This window comes from Eleutherodactylus coqui, chromosome 3, assembly GCF_035609145.1.
Source record: "Eleutherodactylus coqui strain aEleCoq1 chromosome 3, aEleCoq1.hap1, whole genome shotgun sequence".
In the NCBI taxonomy this organism is placed as follows: Eukaryota; Metazoa; Chordata; class Amphibia; order Anura; family Eleutherodactylidae; genus Eleutherodactylus; species Eleutherodactylus coqui.
This window is the reverse complement of record NC_089839.1, coordinates 4,354,933-4,381,684: the sequence shown is the minus strand read 5'-3', so window position 1 is coordinate 4,381,684 and position 26,752 is coordinate 4,354,933. Positions and strand designations below refer to the sequence as shown.

Genomic DNA, 26,752 nt, shown 5'->3' with positions numbered 1-26,752 from the left:
CCAAAAGTTATTGTGTCCTTAAGCGAAGAATAGGCCGAGTCCTCAAGGGGTTGAAAGATTTCCTTCTGATGTGAATTCTGCAGCCAGGATGTCTATGGGAAGTATCTAAGGTGTCAATTAGAGATGAGCGAGCACCAAAATGCTCGGGTGCTCGTTACTCTAACCGAACTTTCAATAATACTCAAGAGCTCGTTTCGAGTAACGAACCCCATTGAAGTCAATTGGCGACTTGAGCATTTTTGTATATGACCGATGCTCCGCATAGCTGATGACTTGTGAAACACCAGAAAACATCAGGAAGTCATGGAAGCACCACATAAACAGACAGGGAAGGGCAGGGCAGCATGCATGGCTGCATCTGAGGCTCCCAGGTCCCACTATTAAGCCAAAATGGGGGCAAGAGTCTGGCGTCACCCCCCTAAATATTTACTTCGGACAAACCCTCATTAACGCTGGCACATCTTAGCCAAGCACCACACTACCTTCAACCAAGTACAATCACTGCCTGCGGGTGACACCGCTGGCTCTTCTCCTTGGTTACATGCTGACATGGCTGTCCAACCCCCCCACACGATCCTGCGTCCACAGCGCACACAAAAGTTTCCCTGCGCAGCGTTCAGCTGCCCTCATGCCACACACTGGCTTCATAGCCACACCACCCTCATGTCTGTTTATAAGTGCGTACTGGATGAGGAGGAACCGGAGGCACACCCTGCAGAGGGATGGCAGGGCCAGGCAGCGACCCTCCTTGAAAGTGTGGGTGATAGCCCACAAGGCTGATGAGAATGGATGATAAATTGACGTCAGATCATCATTCCAATCCCGTGCCACCTCCGTCACAAAATTGTCAGAAGCCACAAACGTGGGCATAAAGGGGACTCAGGTGCCAGCACTTCTACACATGTCCACAATGCAGTAATACTCTGTGTGGGAAGCACGTGAGCGGGCCCAGGGTCAGGCTCGGTCCCAGCCTCCACCTTGTGGGACCCAAGGTGCCGTGAGTTACATAGCAATGGGAAATCCATGTGTCCCCACACAATTCATTCTGTGTAGGTGTCAGATAGCTCAACACCGCAATGGGAAGTCTTTGAGTTCCTTCGGTTCGCCTATGCTGTTGGTGCACAAAGATGGTATTACACAGGAAGAAATCAGAGTGCCCAAACATGGCAGAGTTTCACCCCACCAAGGACCTCGACCCACAATTCTTCCCTAGTCAGTCAATGTATTTGTGCCAGATAGGTAAAACACCATGATGGGAAGTCTTTGTGCACCCACAGCATAGGCAGACCCCAGTAACATTTCTGTAGCAAAAGTATAGGCAGACCCCAGTAACATTTCTGTAGCAAAAGTATAGGCAGACCCCTGTAACATTTCCGTAGCAGAAGTATAGGCAGACCCCTGTAACATTTCTATAGCAAAGGTATAGGCAGACCCCAGTAACATTTCCGTAGCAGAAGTATAGGCAGACCCCTGTAACATTTCTGTTGCAAGAGTATAGGCGGATCCTAGTAACATTTCCGTAGCAAGAGTATAGGCAGACCCCTGTAACATTTCTGTAACAGAACTATAGGCAGACCCCAATAACATTTCTGTAGCAAGATTATAGGCGAACCCCTCAAACCATTCAGTAGAAACTTCATAGGCAGACCCCAGTAACAGTTCTGTAGCAAAGGTATAGGCGGACCCCAGTATTATTTCTATAATGTTTAGAAAGAAAGGCTTTCATCCCACCTTAGACGTCTTCAAGCTCCTGGTTCCATACAGCAGGTGCGTCTCCAAGTTCTCATACAGCCTTGCGATCACATTGGCTTTCTTTAACAAGTAAATTCCATAGACGGGGAGGCACTGGTGTGACAAACTTCCTGCTTTATTGTTTAAAATATGTGCATATTCACAGATAAAGAAGAACGTGTTTCAACTCTAGCATGAGCCTTGTTCACCTCCATATAGCAAGAGTATAGGCGGACCCCAGTAACATTTCTAAAGCAAGAGTATAGGCAGACCCCAGTAACATTTCTATAGCAAGAGTATAGGCGGACCCCAGTAACATTTCTATAGCAAGAGTATAGGCAGACCCCAGTAACATTTCTAAAGCAAGAGTATAGGCGGACCCCAGTAACATTTCTAAAGCAAGAGTATAGGCGGACCCCAGTAATATTTCTAAAGCAAGAGTATAGGCGGACCCCAGTAACATTTCTAAAGCAAGAGTATAGGCGGACCCCAGTAACATTTCTGTAGCAAAAGTATAGGCAGACCCCTGTAACATTTCTAAAGCAAGAGTATAGGCGGACCCCACTAACATTTCTGTAGCAAAGGTATAGGGAGACCCCACTAACATTTCTGTAGCAAAAGTATAGGGAGACTCCAGTAACATTTCTGTAGCAAAATATAGGTGAACCCCTTAAACCATTCAGTAGAAACTGCATAGGCGGACCCCAGTAACATTTTTGAAGCAAAAGTTTAGGCGAACCCCTGTAACATTTCTGTAGCAAGAGTATAGGCGGACCCCAGTAACATTTCTAAAGCAAGAGTATAGGCGGACCCCTGTAACATTTCTGTACCAAGAGTGTAGGCAGACCCCAGTAAAATTTTTGTAGTAAAAGTATAGACAGACCCCTGTAACATTTCTGTAGCAGAAGTATAGGCGGACCCCAGTAACATTTCATAGCAAGAGTATAGGCGGACTCCTGTAACATTTCTGTACCAAGAGTGTAGGCGAACCCCTTAAACATTGGTGTACCATGAGTGTAGACGAAGGCCGGAAAAATTAGTTAGATAACAGTATAGGCGAGGGCCAGAAAAATTGGTGTACCAAGAGTACAAGTGCACCCCTGAAAAATTGCTCAGCCGCGAGGGCAGGTGAAACCCAGAAACATTTTTTAAAGATACAGCTCGCTGTTGCTTAAAGGAGATGTCCCGAGGCAGCAAGTGGGTCTATACACTTCTGCATGGCCATAATAATGCACTTTGTAATATACATTGTGCATTAATTATGAGCCATACAGAAGTTATAAAAAGTTTTTTACTTACCTGCTCCGTTGCTAGCGTCCTGGTCTCCATGGTGCCGACTAATTTTTGGCCTCCGATGGCCAAATTAGCCGCGCTTGCGCAGTCCGGGTCTTCTGCTGTTCTCTATGGGGCTCCGTGTAGCTCCGTGTAGCTCCGCCCCGTCACGTGCCGATTCCAGCCAATCAGGAGGCTGGAATCGGCAGTGGACCGCACAGAAGAGCTGCGGTCCACGAAGATAGAGGATCCCGGCGGCCATCTTCAGCGGTAAGTATTGAAGTCACCGGACCGCCGGGATTCAGGTAAGCGCTGTGCGGGTGGTTTTTTTAACCCCTGCATCGGGGTTGTCTCGCGCCGAACGGGGGGGGGGTTTAAAAAAAAAAAAACCCGTTTCGGCGCGGGACATCTCCTTTAATTTGTAACAGAGCCTGGAGGCAGCATTGGGAAAGAAATTGGTTTCTGACTGTTTAAAGTATTAATACAATACTTTTGAAACTTTGAAAAATTGTAAAAAAATTGTAAGCAGAGCCTTGTGGGCAGCCGAAAAATTGGCAACTCAGCGTGATGACATGCTGTTTTAGGAGGAGGAGGAGGAGTAATAATATCCAAGAGTGATTGGCAAAGCTAATTTCCCCTTTTTTTGTAGTGATAGAGGATGCTTTTTTCTCCTGTTGCAGCGAAAAGAATCATTAGGTTCCGCTGCTTTCCACCGGTGGAGAAGAGAAGTCTGGGGAAATCAAGCCTTAGTTCATCTTTATGAGTGTAAGCATGTCGGCGCTGGCAGTTGACAGGCCGGTGCGCTTATCTGTGATGATTCCCCCAGCTGCACTAAACACCCTCTCTGACAAGACGCTAGCGGCAGGGCAGGCCAGCTCCTCCAGGGCGTACAGCGCAAGTTCGTGCCACGTGTCCAGCTGTGACACCCAATAGTTGTATGGAGCAGAGGCATCACGGAGGACAGTGGTACGATCGGCTACGTACTCCCTCACAATCTTTTTACAGTGCTCCCTCTGACTTAGCCTTGACTGGGGAGTGGTGACACAGTCTTGCTGGGGAGCCATAAAGCTGGCAAAGGCCTTGGAGAGTGCTCCCCTGCCTGCTCTGGACATGCTGCCTGATCCCCGCTCCTTCCCTGCTACTTGGCCCTATGAACTGCGTCTTCTAGCGCTGTCAGATGGGAACTTTAGCATTACTTTTTCCACCAGGTCCCTGTGGTATTGCATCATTTTCGTACCCCTTTCCTCTTCAGGAATGAGAGTAGAAAGGTTCTCCTTATACCGTGAGTCGAGAAGGGTGTACACCCAGTAATTCGTGTTGGCCAGAATGCGTCTAACGTGAGGGTCACAGGAAAGGCAGCCTAGCATGAAGTCAGCCATGTATGCCAGTGTCCCAATATGCAAGACATCGCTGTCCTCACTTGGAAGATGACTTTCAGGATCCTCCCCCTCTTCCTCCTCTTCAGCCCATACACGCTGAACAGATGAGAGGCAAGCAGCATAGGTACCCTCTGCAGTGTGGCCAGCTGTCTCTTCCAACTCCCCCTCCTCCTCCTTCCCCTCCTCCTCCTTCTCCTCCTCCAAAACGCACTATATATAGACATGAGGGTGGTCTGGCTAGCAAGCAACATACTGTCATCCCCCATCTCCTGTTCCAACCGCAAAGCGTCGGCTTTTATGCTTAGCAGCGAACTTCTCAGCAGGCAAAGCAGCGGGATGGTAACGCTAATGATTGCCGCATCGCCGCTCACCATCTGGGTAGACTCCTCAAAGTTTCCGAGGACCTGGCAGATATCTGCCATCCATGCAAACTCCTTAGTAAAGAATTGCGGAGGCTGACTACCACTCCACCGCCCATGTTGCAGCTGGTATTCCACTGTTGCTCTACGCTGCTCGTACAGCCTGGCCAACATGTGCAGTGTAGAATTCCAGCATGTGGGCACGTCGGACAGCAGTCGGTGCTCTGGCAGCTGAAACCAACGTTGCAGGGTCCTCAGGGTGGCAGCGTCCGTGGTGCACTTGTGGAAATGTGCGCAGACGCGGCGCACCTTGCCGAGTAGGTCAGACAAGTGGGGTTACTTTTTCAGAAACTGCTGAACCACCAGATTGAAGACGTGGGCCAGGCATGGCACGTGTGTGAGGCTGCCGAGCTGCAGAACCGCCATCAAGTTACAGCCATTGTCACACACGACCATGCCCGGTTGGAGGCTCAGCGGCGAAAGCCAGAAGTCGGTCTGCTCTGTCAGACCCTGCAGCAGCTCGGGGGCCGTGTGCCTCTTGTCACCAAAGCTGATTAGTTTCAGCACGGCCTGCTGACGCTTGCCCACCGCTGTGCTGCCACGCCGCACGACACCGACTGCTGGCGACTTCTTAATTGAGAGGTAGAAGTGGCAGAGGAGGAGGAGGGGGAGGGTTTGGAGGAGGTGGCATAAAATGCCGCAGATACCAGCACCGAGGTAGGACCTGCTATTCTGGGTGTGGGTAGGACGTGAGTGGTCCCAGGCTCTGACTCGGTCCCAGCCTCCACCAAGTTCACCAAATGTGCCGTCAGGGAGATATAGTGGCCCTGCCCTCCAGTACTTGTCCACGTGTCCGTGGTTAAGTGGACCTTCCCAGTAACCGCGTTGGTGAGGGCACGATTGATGTTGCGGGAGATGTGCTGGTGTAGGGCTGGGACAGCACACCGAGAAAAATAGTGGCGACTGGGGACCGAGTAGCGCGGGACAGCCGCCATCATGTTTTTGAAAGCCTCCATTTCCACAAGCCTGTACGGTAGCATCTCCAGGCTGATTAATTTGGCAATGTGCACGTTTAAAGCTTGTGCGTGCAGGTGGGTGGCGGAGTATTTGCGCTTTTGCTCCAACGCTTGTGTTAGCGACAGCTGAACGCTGTGCTGAGAGACATTGCTGGATGGAGTGGAGGACGGTGGAGGTGAGAGTGTGGGTGCAGGCCGGGAGGCGCTCGTGTCTGTGTCCTGGGAGGGGGATTGGCTCTCTGTGGCAGGTTGTGGCACAGGGCAAGAGGCAGTGAATGGCCTTCGTCCCACCTTATGGGGTGCTTGGCCATCATATGCCTGCGCATGCTGGAGGTGCTGAGGCTGGTAGTGGTGGCTCCCCGGCTGATCTTGGTGCGACACAGGTTGCACACCACTGTTCGCCGGTCGTCCGCGCTCTTGCTAAAAAATATCCACACCTTTGAACACCTAGCCCTCTGCATGGAGGCTTGCCACGAGGGGATGCTTTGGGAAACAGTTGGTGGATTCTTCGCTCTGGCCCTGCCTCTACCCCTGGCCACCCCATGCCTCTTCCAACCTGCCCTGCTGCTGCACTTGCCTCCCCATCTGAAGCCCTGTCCTCAGTAGGTTTAGCAAACCAGGTGGGGTCAGTCACCTCATCGTCCAGCGGCTCTTCCTCCGAATCCTCTGTGCGCTCCTCCCTCGGACTTACTGCCCTTACTACTACCTCACTGACAGACAACTGTGTCTCATCATCCTGATCAACAAAAAGCTCTTGAGACAGTTGCTGGAAGTCCCCAGCCTCATCACCCGGAACTTTCCAAAGGTTGGGCATCGGTCACGACAAACTCCTCAGGTGAGAGAGGAACCAGTTTTTCCCACTCAGGGCAGGGACCCGAGAACAGTTCCTGGGAGTCTGCCTGCTCAGAACATGTCATTTTCATGGAGTGAGGAGGCTGAGAGGAAGGAGGAGCAGCCGGAGGATTCGGAGTTGCAGTCCCTAGGCCGGGAGTAGTGGACTGCGTAGAAGACTGGGTGGTCGATACATTGCTGGACGCATTTTCTGCCATCCACGACAGGACCTGCTCACACTGCTCTGTTTGTAATAAAGGTCTACCATGTGGACCCAAAAAATGTGATATGAAGCTGGGGACCCCAGAAACTTGCCTCTCTCCTAATCCCGCAGCAGCCGGCTATGATTCACCTGGAACAGGAACTCGGCCTGTGCCCACACCCTCACTTGGACGTCCACGTCCTCGACCCTTACCCCTACTCCTCATCATGGCGGATTAAGGATAGAGCAGGGCCCAAATAAATTACCCCACTGTACAGCACTGACAACTGTGGCTAATTCACCACACACAGAGACTTGTAGATAGCGGCGGCTCTATGCTGTGACTTGTGTCTTGCGCTGATACCTCAGGGTAATTTACCGCTGGCAGAGACTTGTAGATAATAGAGGCTGTGTGGAGGGGGAGAAGACTCTAAAGCCAGTGGATAGTGCTGGTAACTGCTGCGATCTCAACCCCACAAAGGAAAGGGTATTGTGAGACGCTCTGCACAGCGACTGAGCTGAAATACTCTGCAGTGGCCCCGGTAATATTACAGTACTGTTTAGCGGTGAGACCGCGGTCTAATGCACTGCAGACACAGAACGGTATAAATGAAGTCGTTTGCAGTAGGCTAGGAAATGTTAGAGAGCAGTTTCACGGTGAGAGCTGGTTGTACGGCACTGCAGGCTGAGAACGCTAGTACTGACAGGCTGGGAACAGGCCTAGATGCGTAATGAAAAAATTGATGCACTACAACTCCCAGCAGGCCACAACTATAATGCACACGGTCAGATGTAGCCCGAAGAAGGACCGTTGGGGTTCTTGCACGGAGGATCAGGAGTCCTGTATAACTTTCCCTATATAAGTAGCTGTGTCCCCACACTCTGTGTTATGCACTGCAGACTGAGAACGCTATAGCTCTAGTGTCAATCCAATTTTATTGCCATTGGAACAAAGATTCCTGGCATCAAAGACCTGACAGTTGAGGGGGAGGAACGGGTAAATTCATTGAGTCCACTGAGTCCTGAACGACAAATTGATATGGATAATTGGGGGACACTTTGTCCACATCTCTATAGTAACAGTATTTTAGGCTGAAAAAGACCATGGTTCGGCCTATTAGAGCAGAGTATCCAGGACCAAGATCTTCCAATGGACCACCCATGGGACTCCTCTTACCTCATTTGCATACAGCTTGTGACAATTCCAGTAGCTGATATTGGGCCTCCTGCTGCGGGGTGAGCAGTGAGGAGGTACATGTAGTCTGTTCCCCATGTCAGTGTTCCCGTCCTGCTGCTCGTTTAGTGGCTACAGCAATGCTGACAGATATCCTTTAATAATGGGATTGTGAAGGTGCCGTTGGGTTGTCATAGTAGCCTGGAGCCTTCTGAAGACCCTCAGGGCTGCCATGACTGATAGCCTAGACAGCCTGTCAGATTGCGGTATAATGCAATGCTGTGGTATTGCATTACACAGTGTGAGCAATCAACACAACACAACTTCAAATCCCCTTAGGGGGCCAAAAAAAAAGTGAAAATGAGTGAAAATGAAATAAAAGGTAAAAAAAAGTTTAAAAAAACAACAAAACCCCTTTTTCACATTAATACAAAAAAAATCCCAACCATATTTGGTGTCACTGTGTCCATGAGTGTTGGATCCAGCCAAGTAATGCATTATTCATCCCCCCACGGTGAACGCCGGCAGAAAGAAAACACACAATGATTGAATCGCGCTTTTTTTGTCACCCCGTCTCCAAGAAATAATTTAATGAAAACAGATCAAAAAGTCGCGTGTACCCCAAAATGGTACCAATAGACACTACAGAGCGTCCCGCAAAAACAGAGCCTCACACAACCATGGCGACAGAAAAATAAAAGGTTTTGGTGGTCAGAAGACGGCGGCAGAAAATAACTTTATGCTTTTCCAAAGATATTTTATTTCACAGCAGGGCAGCAAAATGCCCTCTAAATGTGGTCTCATAGTGATCGGAGCGACCCGCCGGATGAAGGTATCAGGTCAATGCGCTGCAGTGTAACCGCCGTAGAAACGAGACCCCCCAACGATGGCGGAATTGTGTTTCTTTTCCATTTCACTGCAATTACAAATTTCTAAAAGTTTTTCATTCCATTATACGGTACGATACAATGTATCACTGAAAAATACGTCCCGCGAAGAGCGACAACCGGTTGTCAGACAGCGACGGCGATGGGGAAATAAGGTACCATTTTTTGAAAATGGGGAGGAAAAACAGAAAATGAAATAAAAAAGTGTCTGCTTCATCAAGGGGTAAGGGTCATTGTACAGCAGTAATTAGAGGTACCAGCCGTCTACAATGGGCCGCAGAGCTCACCATCCACACGCGGCGGGCAGAACTATCTGTATTGTCTCAGATGGAAGTTACAAGGAGAGCGCATGAAATACTAAACATACAAAATGTGATCGGAGACATAGATGTATATGTGTGGCAGGTGAGAAGATGTCGGTGGTGTCAGGGTTAACAGATCCTATCCGAGGGCGGCAGCTGCTATTATATCCGCCTTGGCGCGCTGTGTGCCGCCGCTTGCATTATTTTTTATGGCTTCATTCATGGTTTTATGTTGGGCCATCAGGAAGTGGCGGAGAAGCCACTGTTTATTCTAGTAAATGAAGATGCCAAATAAAGGTTAAAATTAGTCACCCGGAGGATGCGGGCGCGCGAGTGTAAGTCAGCGCTGACACATTCTATTTGTGGGCATGTAGGGGGAGTGTGACAGACCCCGCTGTACTCAGCCCAGAGATTGAGCTCTACTCATTTCATGACTCATGAATCAGTCTGCTTTACAGCCGGCCGTAGGAAAGGCTTCCCTGCCCGATAGACCAACCGCAATAATGAGAGGAGCCACAGCGAGGCTGGGACCACCACACCCCTGTAGCCCCCAATTAAGAGATCGATCTATCTCATATCTATCTATCTTTCTATCTCATATCTATCTATCTCATATCTATCTATCTATCTCCTATCTATCTCATATCTATCTATCTCCTATCATCTATCTATCTATCTATCTATCTATCTCATATCTATCTATCTATCTATCTATCTATCTATCTATCTATCTATCTATCTATCTATCTATCTATCTATCTATCTCCTATCTATCTATCTCCTATCTATCTCCTATCTATCTATCTATCTATCTATCTATCTCATATCTATCTATCTCATATCTATCTATCTCATATCTCTCTATCTATCTATCTCCTATCTATCTCCCATCTATCTATCTATCTATCTATCTATCTATCTCATATCTATCTATCTATCTATCTATCTCCTATCTATCTATCTATCTATCTCATATCTATCTATCTCATATCTCTCTATCTATCTATCTCCTATCTATCTCCCATCTATCTATCTATCTATCTATCTATCTATCTCATATCTATCTATCTATCTCCTATCTATCTATCTATCTATCTCATATCTATCTATCTCATATCTATCTATCTATCTATCTTTTTTTTTTTTTTTTACTTTTTTTTTTTAAAACAAGTTTTATTAAATTTTCCAGTAACAAAGTAGACATAGATCTCACAACAAATATCATCCTCGTGCATATCAACTGAAAATCAGCAACTGATGTCTATATAACTGGCATGCAATCATACGTGGAGGATGGAGTTTCACCTGACTCCCATAGAGCCTCTGAATGCTAATCAGCTGCAACGGAATCAACTCCATGTTTTCATGTGTGCTATCTATCTATCTATTCATCTATCTATCTATCTATCTCATATCTATCTATCTATCTATCTATCTATCTCATATCTATCTATTTCATATCTATCTATCTATCTATCTATTTCATATCTATCTATCTCCTATCTATCTATCTATCTATCTATCTATCTATCTATCTATCTATCTATCTCATTTCTATCTATCTATCTCTCTATCTATCTCCTATCTATCTATCTCATATCTATCTATCTATCTCTCTATCTATCTATCTCCTATTTATCTATCTCCTATCTATCTATCTATCTATCTATTTCATATCTAGCTATCTATTTCATATCTATCTATCTATCTCATATCTATCTATCATCTATCTATCTCCTATCTATCTATCTCATATCTATCTATCTATCTATCTATCTATCTATCTATCTATCTATCTATCTATCTATCTATCTCCGATCTATCTATCTATCTATCTATCTATCTATCTATCTATCTATCTATCTATCTATCTATCTCATTTCTATCTATCTACCTATCTATCTATATATCTATCTATCTATCTATCTATCTCTCTATATCATATCTATCTGTCAGGTTGCTTCTGCTACTTTCATGCGGTTCCTGGCAGCTGCAAGCATCTCTGCTCTCTCTGCCTGCTTTCGTCCAGCACTGAGAGGGTTAACCAGCTCTCTGACTCCCAGCTCACCTGTGGGGTTAATTAGGCATTACTCCTCTGTTTAAGCTGAGGTGTGGCACTTCCCCTTTGCCCCACAATTGGTGTTTGTATTAGGTTCTGACACTCTGTTTTCTTTGGTTGCCTACTTCTGTTTTAGTTCTGTCTGTGCTCTGTTCCTTAGTTCTGTCCCGCTCTCTGAGTTCTGTGTGTATTCCTTTGTTGGTGTCCTGATTCTGTTTATGCTGTTCTGCATCTGTCTGTATGTTTGTTTTCTGTCAGTTCCCATTCCTGTCTATGGTTTGCCCTTGCTCTGCCCTGCATCTGTGCGCTCCTCTATCTACTGCCAGTTCCTACGTTTGCTACCCCATCAGGGATAGTCAGACCCGAGGTTCCAGCACAGGGCCGTCCTTATCAGGGTGATCGCCTTGCTTTGGGTAGGGGTCTTCCATTCCCTCTGCAGCCAATGGTCAGTCTCCCTTTTCCTGGCAATAATCCCTTTATCTGAGGAGTCAGCTGCCGACCACTCCAGGACCGGTCTAGGCTTGGTTGGTTCGTGCAGTGGATCCACAATCTGTAACACTATCATATCTATCCATCTATCTATCTATCTATCTATCTATCTCATATCTATCTATCTATCTCATATCTATCTATCTATCTCATATTTATCTATCTATCTGGCCCACTTTTCAGATATGACTGCCTCCTGCTATTTCTGGCAGACACGGGCGTCGTCATGTTTCCTCTGCAACTTGCACTGCTGTACACTTCTTGCTAACAATGCATTGGTTACTCTCTTTAGTGCTCCCAGTTCAGCGGCAAGGCGTGAGCAATTACTTCCCTATTTAGCTAAACTATGAATCCTCCCTCATTGCCTTAGTATTGGTGTGTGTTGTTTTCAGTCTGTCGCTGACATTCCTGCAAGTTCTTGGCCCAGTGCTTTTCTCTCTGTGTTTGTCCATTGCCTTCCTGCCTTTGTATCATTCCCGCTTCTGTGGTAAGTCAGCGGTGTTCCGTGTTTATTGTGCACTGCGGTGTGTCCTATGTTCAGCGCACTTCTCCTGTGCCCTGTCAAGGAGAGTTAGTGCCAAGGTGAAGACCACCGGACCGTTCTTATTAGGATGTCTACCCTGCTTAAAGGCAGGGTTCTTCCCATTCCCCTGTTTAGCCTGGGGCGAGAGTTCCCAACCGACGTTGCCTGGTTGGTGTCATCGGTCCTCGCTTGTACTAGGTGTACCTTAACAGTGTTAACCTGCTCATAGGTAAGTCTGTCTCACTGTGTCCTTCTCCAGTACCCATGTCCGCCATGGTCAGCTGCCAACCACATCGGTTAGGGTCCAAAGCCTATCTGGTAAGTTGGCACAGTGGGTCCACACTCACCATCCGTAACAATATCTCATTTCTATCTATCTAGAAGATTTTACCCCCTTTGGAAAAGTGGAATCCACACTGAACATACGCAGCATAGACTGACATCCATGTACAGACGGCTTTAGTCCCTGTCCCTATTGGTGTGCACACCTACCGGTTTTTACTGAGGCTGGCCTCACTTACAAGTCAATGACCAGCAGTACGACTGTGTTGTTTAAGGATCTGACGCACTGCTCTCCGCTTCTTCCTCAGTCGTTTGGGCAGTCCCAGTTCAGTCTCCTGCTCTCCTGGATGAGGCAATCTCTCTTCTGTGTCCTCTCAGCTGGCCTCTTGTCCTCCTGGCTGGCGTCTTCTTCCTTCTCAGTCCCTTAGTCAGCAGCTTCTCCCCCTCACTTCAGCCCCTGCGTTCTCGCCTTGTGAGGGCCTCATCCAGTCAGTAAGTGTCCACTGAGCAATGAGCACGCTCAGTTCTGTTGAACCAAAATTTAGCGCATGCAGTGATTTTGGTGCAATTTTCGGTGCAGAGTACAGTCCATCTCCATATCAGCCTTTTAACCCTTAGGTTGGGTCCCTTACATGGACATAAAGAAGTTTACCAAAACAGCGACGATAAGCAATAAACCCGCAACCAACACCGTTTTTAAGCGCAGCACAACCGTGCACCAACCATACTGCGACCGCTACATGGTTAGCAAGTGACATACTGGCATCAGCTGGGGGTGTCACCTACCCATCAGGCTTCTTCCATATAGCAGGGAGAGGTTATTACACCCCTGTATATTCTGCATGTTAACCCTTTATACTCCAGATTGTATTGGCAGCTTTTCCCATATACGACTTCAGATAAGTTCACTAGGAAGAGAGCAGCAGCGGTAACGAATCAGCAGAACTCACATTCTCCAGATTACAGTCCGAATCCGGGGAGCCTCATATATTGGCTGCGGTGCGAGGAGGGGGTATAATGACCTATTAGTAAGACGATGTATGGAGATGCAAATGTGCAGCCAGCCAGAACCGAAGAAAATAAGTATGTGCAGATTAATAAGAGACACATAATAGGAGCCGAGGCCGAGCGGGAGACAGGACGCCATCCACCATAATAGGGGGCCGCTCATGCGGAACACTTCATAAGTAGTTTATAAGGGAGCAGGGCTGGTGGGGCAGCGGGACAAGGGCAGACGGGACTGCAGAGGCGGCCGTGCCAGTGCAATGTAACAGGCGATAATTGGCAGCGCTCCTAATGATGGTGATAGGGGTAAGTGTGATTGGAGGCCTCGGGCACCGGGGGCAGAAGTCGGGTTATGGATTAGAATAAAGAGACTTGCGGGCTGTCGCGGAAAAGAGAAAGGAGCGGGAGCCTACGTGTAAGAAGTTTAGGAGCGGCTGCAGCCTGCACCCTCTTTATATACTGCTGTGGTCAAACATGACATAATAGCGTTATTCTGTTCGCACGATTACCACGGGATTTATTTATAGGGGATTTTTTTCCCCGCTGTATCGCTTTAAAAAATATATATCTTTGAAAAATAACAACAATTTTCTGCCACCTTCTGCCGGCCGCCAGAACGTTTTTCCTTCCACCTAGTTGTGCAGGCCGCACTCTTGGCCGGACATCCTGTAGTTCCTATTGCCAGCATTTTGGAGTACGTACGACTTTTCATCACTTTTTCTGCAGTTGTGTATCTCTTCCTGATAACATTCACAATCTGGGATAAATGATGTTACTTTACTACATCAGACCGACAGTCAACCAAATAAGTTATTTTTTTATTACAAGTATAGGGAAAGCGGGGTTAAATGGCAGATGCCTTTTTTTTTTTTGCTAATAATTAATAAAACTCATTAAACTCATTCTTGCATTGTTTTATTCCTTGTAGGGAACCTGCGATTGTTTGATTGTTCCTACACTATGATGTATTAATATAGTTTTACATTTTACCGCGATCTGAAAGGCAGTCTATTAAGCCACGCAACAAGCATGGCTTAATAGGCAATCAGCCACGGCAGTGCTGGGGGCCTTCAGAAGGTTTCCATGGTAACCGAAGAGTATCTCGTAATCTTATCATGGGTGAGGGACTATTTGGGGCCCTGCTAAACCAATTGGGGGATTTAAATGCCAGTGTCGGAACTCACAGCAACATTTACAAGGCTGACAGCCACAATCAGCGTTCATACTGATCGGGATTGTTGATTCTCAGCTGTGAGAAACAGTCGGCATCCACCATTGGCTCTCAACCCCCCTCCATACAAACACCACATGCACAGGACGTAAAACGTATGTCGTGTTTCGTTAAAGGGTTAAGAGCGTTACATGATGTTTTGCTGACGTGAACTGTGGCTTTAAGAGGGGGTGGGACGAGGGGCGTAATGTGAGTAGAAAGGCGCCCGGTCGTCGGGGTGTGTGCGCACAGCGCAGTAGTGACATTGTGGCGGCGAACGTGCCCATGTGGTAGGTAACATGATGGGCGCGGTAATGACAGACGGAGGCCCAGGCCGCACAGTTTTGTTTAAAAAGCAACTTTATTGAACATCAACCAAACAAACAGGGCTTTACTGCGCAGGGGGGTTGTGTACTTTAATGTAGCACACTAACTTGTTACATAAAGCTCTCTTAAAGAGACGATACTCTAAATATTGACAGTGGCCCAAAATATGTCTGCCGCATCCGGCGTCGCTCGCCAACATGTGCGTTTCCTTCAGGTCTTCCTTTTAGTAGCAGCAAGGCACAAGACGTCTCACATAACTATTAGGGTCTTTTACAACTTTTCTTGTCTGTTACCTACATCATCGTGAGCCGTAGGCCCCGATCTCAGATGTGCCATAGGAGCAGCGTCCTCTATGTTAACATGTTGTAGACGTCACTTAAATCAAGAGGTCCAATCTGCATTGCCTCTCCGACATGTTCCTCGCTTCGCCATTACGTCCTTCCTCACAATCACATCATATTGTTGCATTGCTACCATATAGCATCACATTTTACATTACCACAACCATAAACCATTAACCCTTGCAAATACATTTACAGCCATCCTCGTCTTCCTGACTCAATCTCCAACAGTGCAGTGTTGATCTCTTCGGCACCACCGCCGACGCGGTGTCAAGCGATTGCATGAAGGGAGACTCCCTCTCCTAACAACTACTGCAGGACCCTTCACTCCGATAGTCCGGCTGCTCCACATGCACCACTTCTTCAGTCCCCAAGTCCTTAGGGCCCTCTGATGGTCGCTCTCATTCACCCATTGAGAAACTCTCTTAACAGCCTCTCCAGTATGGAGGAACTGCTGCCTGTCCCACAGTAGGGACTCTCCAGCACTTTAATGTTTGTCTCCTGCAGTCTGTCTATGTGTTTGTACTGTTCAATGGGTGGCTTGTGTATTGGCTTTGCCTAGGTCAATAATAGGCCAAATGTATGGTGTTTGCAGGATTGGGTAAACAGACTGCCTACTGGTGTAGGATTGGCTATGAGCTAAGCTAGGTTTAAGTCCTTCTGGAAAGGATAAAGGACAGAGTGTGTTTTGAGGAGCCCAGAGCCAGAGTATGGAGTTGGCTCATGGAGTGTAGCTAAGTTCAGCAGAATGAAGAGGTCAAGGCTTAATGGCCAGAGTGGAGGGAGTCTTTTTCACCCCTGCTGGTGAAGGAAGTACCGACAGGGCAGATTCCTAGGAACTAGGAGGAAAACGGCCATTACCAGGTGTACTAATCAGGATGGAATGAACTTATGCCTCAGGATAGAAGCAGACCAAAAAGGGCTGGTATTTAAAGCTATGTCTGAGAGGTTTATGTCCCATGCTGCATTGTAAAGTTGAACTGTTCCGTTGCTGTGAAGTTATTGAGTGTACTTTCGGTTTACTTAATCAAATCTGGTTTGGTAAAGGTACTGGCGTCACGTGAATATTTAAATGGCAGCATTCAGGGCTACCCTTGTATTTTTTACCACTGTGCGCAGCCTAGACAGGCCGTGTCTGGTTGCTCCGGGGAGGGACAACAGTGCCGTCCATAACAACCATCTTGTTTATTCCCCTGCTGTCTCCCCTCTCCCATGAAGGTCTGCGCTCGGCTGCCACACCTGTGCTGCTGTGAACAGCCTCGACCACTTCAGGGTCTTTGCTGCTGTTGGCTCTGTCTGTGTGCTGCTCTGCTCCACACCACTGATGTCTGATGTCCCTCCAGCTGTTCTTTTATATAGCAGGAGCCTGAGAATGTTCCGGATGAAGTGGGTGGGGCCTAGGCCTGTACTCTGCTGCCTGCTCCTTGGCCGTGATGTCATTCGGGTGGGGGAGACAGTACCATTCACTGCACCACAGCAGAGCCCGAGGTCCTCAAACACACAACCAGTGTGTAAATCAGTAGGGTGAACCCCTTACAACAGTGTTTCTCAACTCCAGTCCTTGAACTGTTCGGTTGTTGTTATACTTAAAGTTTGTTGAGCAAAGATGTCAACTCCTGAACCGTCTGTCAGCTATTCTCAGAGTCTCCAAGCCACAGCCACTAACATGGCCTAATTCCAAACTCGGACGTCTCCTGAAGTAGTATAGCTGGACCTGGGACACGAGTTCCTACTAGCATGCCTGCCTTAATATGTCAAAATGGGGCACAATCGTGATTCTGAAGGAGCTGGGCCTGGTACTCCCGGTTTCAGAGCTGGAACCATTTGCTATACCCCGGTCTGACTGAAAGTCATCTCCTGAAAATCATGGGGTCCTGAGCCCCGCACCCGTGCCCTCTCACAGTGTATTGATGTGTTTTATGTGATTCATGATGGTAAAAAATTTACACAAAACTGGCACATGTAGAAACGGGTGTGTTGTTTTGGGGCGGCGGTGAGATTTGCCGCTTTAAGTACGAACACACTTTCAACCACTCTTAAACACGTGTTCATCTGACAGCTGTATCGGCTCCTCAGATACATGAATGATTGGACTTAGCCAAACATCATCTGTCAGAGAAAGGTTGAACCAGCCCATAGACGTTAGAGAATCATCTAGATCCACTGTTATCAGAGGTTCAGACAACTAAACACTAGAGATGAGCGAATGTACTCGTCCGAGCTTGATACTCGTGCGAATATTAGCGTGTTCGAGATGCTCGTTACTCGAGACGAGTACCACGCGGTGTTCGAGTTACTTTCATTTTCTTCCCTGAGAAATTTGCGCGCTTTTCTGGCCAATAGAAAGACAGGGAAGGCATTACAACTTCCCCCTGCGACGTTCAAGCCCTATACCACCCCCTGCAGTGAGTGGCTGGCGAGATCAGGTGTCACCCGAGTATTAAAATCTGCCTGCCCACGGCTCGCCTCAGATGCGTTCTGACAGAGATCAGGGAAAGTGCTGCTGATGCCGGAGCTGCTATAGGGAGAGTGTTAGGAGTATTTTAGGCTTCAAGAACCCCAACGGTCCTTCTTAGCTATAGTCAGAAATCGCAGATCGCACCTATCTGCGATCTGCGATTCCTGTTCTCTTCTCTATATGCGCTCAATGGGGCCGGCGTTAGCAGCGCCGACCCCATTGAGAACATATAGAAGACAAATCATTCTTCTCTGCCACAGTTGTAACAGCTGTGGCAGAGAAGAACGATGTTTGCCCATTGAATTCAATGGAGCCGGCAATACAGCAGGTTCCACTGAAAGCAATGGGCTGAGCCAATCAGGGGGCAGGTCTGACTCACCCCCCCTTCACACCCACTGTAGGCCGCGCTGAACTCCGTCTGCCGGGACAAGGTAAGTATATATTTTTTTTATTTTTACACATTTCTGGATGAATTGCAGGGAAGGGCTTCTATATTTAAGCCCTTCCCGACAATTCATCCCGCGCACGCCGGCAGCCCATTGCTTCAGTGGAACCGGCTATAAGCATGTAACCCAGGAGAAGTGGCAGCGGAGTGTCATGCAGGCAGTGATTGTGCTTTGTTGGAGGTAGTGTGGTGCTTAGCTAAGGTATGCCATGCTAATGAGGGCTTTTCAGAAGTAAAAGTTGTTGGGAGGGGGGCGGGGGCCCACTCTTGCCGGTATTGTGGCTTAATAGTGGGACCTGTGAACTTGAGATGCAGCCCAACATGTAGCCCCTCGCCTGCCCTATCCGTTGCTGTGTCGTTCCCATCACTTTCTTGAATTGCCCAGATTTTCACACAAGGAAACCTTAGCGAGCATCGGCGAAATACAAAAATGCTCGGGTCGCCCATTGACTTCAATGGGGTTCGTTACTCGAAACGAACCCTCGAGCATCGCGAAAATTTCGTCCCGAGTAACGAGCACCCGAGCATTTTGGTGCTCACTCATCTCTACTAAACACCAATGTTTATGGGTGCCTTTAGGTCGGGAGTCCCAGACAAGCAATGACTCTCAAGGCAACCATATATATATTAGGGAAAAGTTATCCAAATCAACCAATTGTGACAGAACTGAAAAACTATTGTATGTGTGTGGGGACCCCCTGATCCTCACCCGCCAGATGATGTTGGAAAGGTTGGTGCTGTTGTATAATGGCAGAAACAGCATGCCCCCTAGGAAACCCCAATCAAAAATGGATTGGAAAGGATTAATGCACAGCAAATCTGAGATTCATGTGTATGGAGAAGTTGAAAGAAATGGCTGTTGTCATAAGGACAACTATTTAAGGTGTATGGGAACCTTTTCTCTTGACTCTGGGGTGGTGAACAGAGGCCATCTGTACATCTTGATGCTGAATTTGGGTTCACCTGGTGCTCTGCAGTCTTATCTGCTGCAATCTCTCACCATTGTAGGTCCCATACTTGACCTAGTCCTGACGCTGCTGAGATTCCTAGGGCTTTGCGGACCATACAAAGGAATAGCATGTAATTAAAATAGAAAGTACGCCTCTTAGGAAACAATCGTGGCCGACGGCTTCAGCTACCTCCCCCATCTACTGCTTGCCGTCCCCACCTTCACCTTCTCATGTAGTCATGTACGTCAGACCCTGCACCACCTTCATCATGGCTTTTCCCTCTGCAGACTATGAATTTCCTTCAATAGTAAAAGTTTTGTTAGGTTTATATAATATACTGCATAAAATCAGGAAAATATAAATAACATTTGAGCCCCACAGTAATCACAGTCTAGCGCTGGGCACTAAAAATGTTAAGGCACCCTCCCCAACTGCAGGGTGCCTTAGGACTTGGTTCCATATGTTTCTGCAAAGGTGCTGCTGTATCTTGACTGACTCTTGGTTCACCCAGCTTTCCTGTCCTGACCTTTGCTTGTACCCTGACCATGATATATCGGTTTGCTGCTTGCTTATCTCACCATTACACAAGAACTCCATCTTTCTTGACCTCAGTTTTGTATATTGACCTCATCTTTCCAGCAAGAAGACACCCAAATTATCTCCAGATCTTCCCTCCTGATCTGCTCCCATTGTCCACTGAGCACAGAGCAGAGGGGCATCAGAGCACTCTTAGTTCATCTGAAAGACTTACCTGAATTGTCTTCCTATGGATCTTCTAACCTGATGTTCTGAGAAAGTAACAACTGAGCACAAGAGGAACAGAGCTCTGTTCAAATGGAAGACCCCAAAATTCTCCCCTGGATCAACTCTTCTGATCTCAACAACTCAACTCGGAAGAAGGAGAACATTTGTAGGTTCTCAATGGAAATCATAACTTTGTATCAAGACTATTTTACAATGGATTCAAATACCGTAGTGCCCAGTGGACCCCAATGACTGGTGATCCATCAGGTTTACAGAATGCTCCATAGATTTGATGGCAAGAATAGAGATATAATCAAGCTTGAAGACACAAACCCAACTATTTTCCCATCCAATTTCCTGTCAACTACTTTTGTATTCCGCAGAGGCAGAAGATCTCATGTGATATTAGTTATTGTTTAAAAAAATGTACTTTCATTTAGGGAAAAAAATATTGAAAAATCACAAAATCAAACAGACCAATCAAGCAAAAAAAAAATGTGAAATGCTCTGTTTCAGTAGTTTAATAAGATTTTTATTTCCTGCAAAACAGAACAATATCACCTCGACGTCGGACTCCGATGTGTATTTGATTGCATGCATATTAAATTAGCTTTGCGTTGGTTCTATAAATTGGATCAGTGCAATGGACATTGCAAGTTAATTAAAGTCTAAGTCGGTAATTTCCATCGAGTCAATATATATTATTTAATGGGATGGGGATAAGCTCCTTCTCTTCTCTCTTTAGCTCCTGAACAATCAAATCCAAGCACAAAAAACGGGATGGAGACGAGAGGGAACGTCATCTACACGGAGCTTTGGTTTATACTCCTAATGGCTTTATTAGCCCTACTGCTGTTGGCCATTCTTCTCTCACTTATCCTACAGAGAAAGTTAACGAAGCAGCCATATCCGAGAGAGCGGCCGCCATTGGTGCCACTCCAACAGCGAATGTATCCAGCAAGTGCTTACTCAGAAAGCGACACCTACACGGTACGTAGAGATTAGAGTGCTTTGCTGTGAGACGCTCTCACTGTTTTTCTCTCTTTCTGACTCTCTTATGGTCTCCTTCCTTCCGGTCTCTTTACCTGGTCTTGATAACTAGAAACGGTCAGTTTCTGGTAGTCTGCAGCCTCTTTTGAAATGCCCTGTTTCTCAAGTCTCTAATCTGCCAGTGTGTGTTGAAAACAATCCAGAAAAGGTAAGAATGATAGAAAATTAAGTTGCAATACCATATTCCGTAGAGACGAGTAGGAGTTTGGTTGAACCTTCCATTCAAAAGTCTCCCGGGATGCCAAGCAGTGCTGCCATAACTGCACCCCAGCGGCACACAGCATCAGAGGCACAACATCTCGCTAGCTAATGAGAGATGTTATGGGTCTGATGAAAGCAACATTGTCTACAGCAATAATCCATCAGTCATCATTATGGGTACCGTTGGGCATGCCAAGATCCTTCACCAATGATAGGGCAGCCAAGACTTAGGCTGGGCTCACACGGCGATATTGGAATTGCAAAATATGTGTGTTCTGTACACCTGTGTGAAACGCGGTGAATCGCAGGCAATCAATAACATTGGCGGACGCAGTTCTGCTCACATTAGTGTGTTGGAATTGCGTAATCTGCAAGCGCAAAATAGAATGCAGCATGTTCTATTTTGCCAGGTATATGCGCAAGATAGAGCCCATTGTTCTCTATTGTCGTGTATATGCGCATGCCCAATTACATTGCGTTCAGGCTGTGGGTATAGGCGTCATCGCTAAGTGACGGCGCGGGAAATATAAACGAAAAAAAAAAGGTGCACTGCGCATGATTGTGTGCGTGATTGTGCGGTCATGCGCAGTACAATTTTGCCGCAATACCCAGTGTCGTGGCTGGGTTCACAGATGGAAACTGCTGCAGGAGCCCCACGGCTTACAACTGTGTCAGACCGGTCTTACTCCTACAGTTAGTGCAAAGGAAAAAATGTCAAAAGTTCTGTTAAAGGGGTTAGATAAGAATTGAAACAGCGCCACTTTTGTATATGGCCTATACCTCATATTGCAGCTCAACATGTGAAGGGCAGGATATGAGCAGCTGAAGAAATAAATATACTATGGGGTCTTCATAATAGATGGTAGGAAGAAACAATAACTGGGTGTACAGATGTACCAAAGCTACGGTTGATCTTTCCAAAATTGTATTGTTTAAGCCAAGCCTTAAGATGGTTGTATATTGTAAACTAACATCAGCCAAACCCACCGATTTTAAGCTGGACCAGCCAATCATCTGATACGTATGGGGGTGTCCAGCTTTCCCCCAACAGGTTGGGCATGGTGGATCTCAGCACGCCGGATCCTTTTGTTCTCAAGAAAGAGAAGTTGTCACCAGAGACGTCTGACTTATTCCCTTCACTCTATGGGAAGTCAGACTTTGATGGCCAACTTGTAAAACAGAGGTGAGCATATAATGGTGATGTTGAAATGGTGACGTCTGGTCATTTACTTTCTTCTGTCTTTCAACACTCAGAGTGATCTTGTTGCCGACGTATCTGGTTCATCAAATCGGATTACTCTAAAAAGTTACATAATGCACCTGGAGGTACAGTCGTGTGCCGTGTTGTACTTCTCTTAGCGTGAACTGTGTGATTTCTGCCTTTTAATTTCTATGAACACAGTGGTGGATCATATTTCCGCGTGGAACGCAAGAAACTGGGGAGGAAGTACTTGCTGATCTCATTTACTAGACATTCTTCAGGCCTAATATCCTTCACCACTGAACCTTAGGAACATCACACTTAGTTTCCACCTTTGAACTCTTAATGGGGTCTTCCTACCACAGATGTGGAAGCCATATCAATAAGATATGCCATTTGAATGGGGTGGAGGTGGTGGTCATGGGGGAGTTGTGGACTGTGAGCTGGTTGAATGAAAGGCATGCAAATTCATGATACATAGCTTACAGATCATCACAAACCCATGTGGGCTCTGACTGTCTTGTCTACTCGCTCTTATCACACTTGATGGGTTGTAACTGTTTTTATTATTAAACTATTGATGCTCTAATTAGGGAATATCGGACGTAAAGATTGCAGAAGTGGAGACTCACACGAGCCACAATACAATGGTGGTTAGGAAGACAAGCCAAAGTCAGATCAGTCGTAGCTTTTCCGAAAACTCCTTGTATCGCAGCGCCAGTCAACTCATTAATCCCCACGATAAGAAGTCTATAGTGGACAGCTCCATTTGGGATAGTGCCATTCAGGGCCATGACAGTGGAATGGTAAGTGCATGTTATTGTAAGACGTATTAATATCAGGTTGTTCAAATATCTGGATCGCTAATTAGATTTTTTTAATAACAGCATAGTAGGGATACACTTAGGTAAGGAAAGGCGTAAAAAAAGTAAGGTTACCAGAGGGACAGGACTGACTGTCTTTGGAGTCCTGCACTAGCTCTAAAGTCTCAAGCCTGTATAAAAAAGAAGTACCACGCTGAAAAGAGCCCCCTACACCGGAAATCTTCCCTTCATAACCTAAAATCCCCTAACGGACCCCTATTTGTTCAGAAGCTTCAATGAGCTTCCTCGGTTCGTTAGGGAGCACAAAGTCACAACACAGTAAGGTGGTGTGGTCAGTAGTATCCAGACCGCTGGCAATAGCAACAACCAACTTCCTTACCCTACTGTATTCCTACGGTGCTCATTAGTGTCATCATGTTGGAGACTACCGACGGCACTAAACCAACAGACTCCTAATTTATTATAAAATCTTAAGCTGTCTACTCTAAGCTGTATTCAGACGATGTTTTCTCCTTTGCCAATAAGAGTTATGTTTTAATAAAACCATAATTTCGGTGAAATTGCATAAATACAAAATAACTTAAGGCAACCATTAAAGGTCATGCAATAGGAGATATAGTTAAAATCTCTGCGCTCCTATTGTGTTTTACAACCGAGGTATTCTCTTCCTGCGGGTTCTTCCTCCAAACGCTATGGATTAGGAATCTGTGTATTGGCTATAACTTGAGGCCCCCTTGGACAGCTACGCAAAAAAGCCTCAAGTGCTGGTGCTCATAAATCCACCATGCATATTGTGTCTCCCTTCGTATGTTAATGAGATTCAATAATGACTTTCTTTTTCCTAGTTTATGGATGATGAAGATCTTGTCAGCACCATAAAGAGCTTCAGCACCGTGACTAAACAACATACGGCCTTCACCGACACACCTTTATAACACTGGAAGCAGAGCGATCAAGTACATGGGGCCTTTACTGGCAGACTTCGAGGAAATGGCAATTCATCTATGAACATCTGTGCAATAGAGCCAACTACAATGACTAACCAGCATGTGGCTTTCACCCATAAGATGACAGAGGAGATGACTTTTCACATACAACCATTCTATAACAAGGATCGTAGGGTTTGAATCCATCATTGTTCTACAATGACATTCACCAATTCAGTGCCGTGCTATGGTGATAGTCATAGTGACCATTGTTGGGAAGGCACTGTTGAGCTTGGCCTTTCTAAATAATGACCTCTTTACGGTCTGAGGCACAAAACAATAAGATGGAATTCACCCATTTATCATGAATAAGCACAGTGACTAACCAATGCAGTATGTTGCCTTCAAAAACGCTCAAGTGACCATCATGATCCAGCATAAGGAAAAGAGGACAATAGGAATCTTCTCGGGCAAAGTGTGAAGACAACTCAAAAGTATCAAAGGACATTGTAGTCTTTCCTACAGAGCGAACTAAGGAAAACAACCTAGATAGATAAAATGCAAGACCACCATCAAAACGAATACTTGCACTTAAGTGGGTTGTGGATAGGGGTGCGTCTAATCAGCAGGAGTCCAACTACGTGGACCTGCACCGATCAAGAGAACAGGGTTCCCACAAATAAATGAAGAGATGGTCGAATACTTGCGCTGTTGCTAAACTCATTTGTATGGGACTTCCAGAGATCGCCAAGGGCTTGTATTCAGCTACCTTCAGCGATACCTTAGAGATGAGCTGAACGACAGCGCACATGCTCACCTGATTTTCTGTTCATCCGGATGGCAAACGGACAATCGTTCTCATGGTTTGTGGAAATCCCAACAGTCGGACCCCTGCTGATCATACAATGATCCCTTCCCAAAGCACAGTGGAGAAGTTATACTCTTGTCACAACTTCTTTAATTCCACCATCTTTCTGGTTGGACCGTTTGTAGACCTCTCATCAATCTGTGTTATTGTGTTTTGTATAAAGATAAATACAGTACATATACAATGAGAAGATTCTGGACAATTGTCATCACCATTTACATGGCTTCCACTCTCAGAATTCTAGTACATTTCTAAAATGTCAGTATTAGAGCAGCAGAGAACAAAACAAGTTAGAATGTTGTACACAATGTAAAGAAAATAAGAATGCAATGAATTGGAGATCTCCTCTAACCATATTGTATTTACAATAGAACATCAGACGGGGGAGGGGACATTGTTTTATTTCAGTTTATATAACTCATTTAGAAATTGATGGCAGCGACACATCTCACAAAAGTTGGTTGGGGCCGTGTCTACTGCTGTGTAGCATCCACTCTTCTGGGAAGTGAGGGGACCAATTGCTGGAGTTTTAGGAGAGGAAGGTTGTCCCCTTCTTGTCTGATGGAGGATTCTAGCTGCTCAACATTTTTGGGTCTTCTTTATTGGATTTTTCATTTCATAAAGCGCCAAATGTTTTCTATTGGTGAAAGGTCCGGACTGCAGGCGGCCGGTTCACCCCGGACTCTTCTCCTGTAAAGCTGTTGTGATGGATGTAGTATATGGTGGAAGGTCTGGACTGCAGGCGGCCGGTTCACCCTGGACTTTTCTCCTGTGAAGCTGTTGTGATGGATGTAGTATATGGTGGAAGGTCTGGACTACAGGCAGCCGGTTCACCCCGCACTCTTCTTCTGTGAAGCTGTTGTGATGAATGTAGTATATGGAGGAAGGTCTGGACTGCAAGCGGCCGGTTCACCCCAGACTTTTCTCCCGTGAAGCCATGCTGTTGTGACAGATGTAGTATATGGTGGAAGGTCTGGACTGCAGGCAGCTGGTTCACCCCGGACTGTTCTCCTGTGAAGCTGTTGTGATGGATGCAGTATATGGTGGAAGGTCTGGACTGCAGGCGGTCAGTTCACCCCGGACTCTTCTCCTGTGAAGCCATGTTGTTGTGATGGATGCAGTATGTTGTTTAGCATTGTCCTGCTGAAATATACAAGGCCTTCCCTGAAAAAGACGTCTGGATGAAACATATGCTGTTCCACAACCTCTATATACGGCTCAGTACTGATAGTGCCAGTCAGGATGTGTAAGCTGCCCATGCCATAGGCAGGACACGGCGTCCGTGGTTTCCAAAAAGCATTTCAAATTGTTATTCATCTAACCACAGAACAGTTTTCCATTTTGCCTCAGTCTATTTTAAATGAGCTTTGGCCCAGAGAAGATGCTGGCGTTTCTGGATTGTGTTGGTATATGGCTTCTTCTTTGCATGATACAGCTGTAACTTGCAGTTGTGGATTGAATGCCGAACTGTGTTCACAGACAAGGATTTCTAGAAGTATTCCTGAGCCCATGCAGGGATTAGTATTACAGAATCATGTCTCTTTATAATGCAGTGACGCCTGAGGGCCCGTAGATCTCATCCAATACTGGCCGTCGGCCTTGTCCCTTAAGCACATTAATTTCTCCAGATTTTCTGAACCTTTTGATGATATTCTGTACTATAGCTGGTGGGATATTTAAAGACCTCACAATCTTA

General features: G+C 46.4%; 1 protein-coding gene across 1 annotated transcript in view; it reads left to right on the top strand.

The window, feature by feature from the left end:
* Positions 1 to 25,268, top strand: part of USH2A (usherin) — a 903,954-nt gene extending 878,686 nt beyond the window's left edge. The window contains exons 67-70 of the mRNA XM_066594449.1: positions 20,732 to 20,976; positions 21,089 to 21,184; positions 23,032 to 23,244; positions 24,108 to 25,268. Of these exons, the coding sequence (XP_066450546.1) occupies positions 20,732 to 20,976; positions 21,089 to 21,184; positions 23,032 to 23,244; positions 24,108 to 24,197 (644 nt within the window). The 3' untranslated portion in view covers positions 24,198 to 25,268. The remainder of the gene's footprint in view (positions 1 to 20,731; positions 20,977 to 21,088; positions 21,185 to 23,031; positions 23,245 to 24,107) is intronic.
* Positions 25,269 to 26,752: the final 1,484 nt, after the last annotated feature.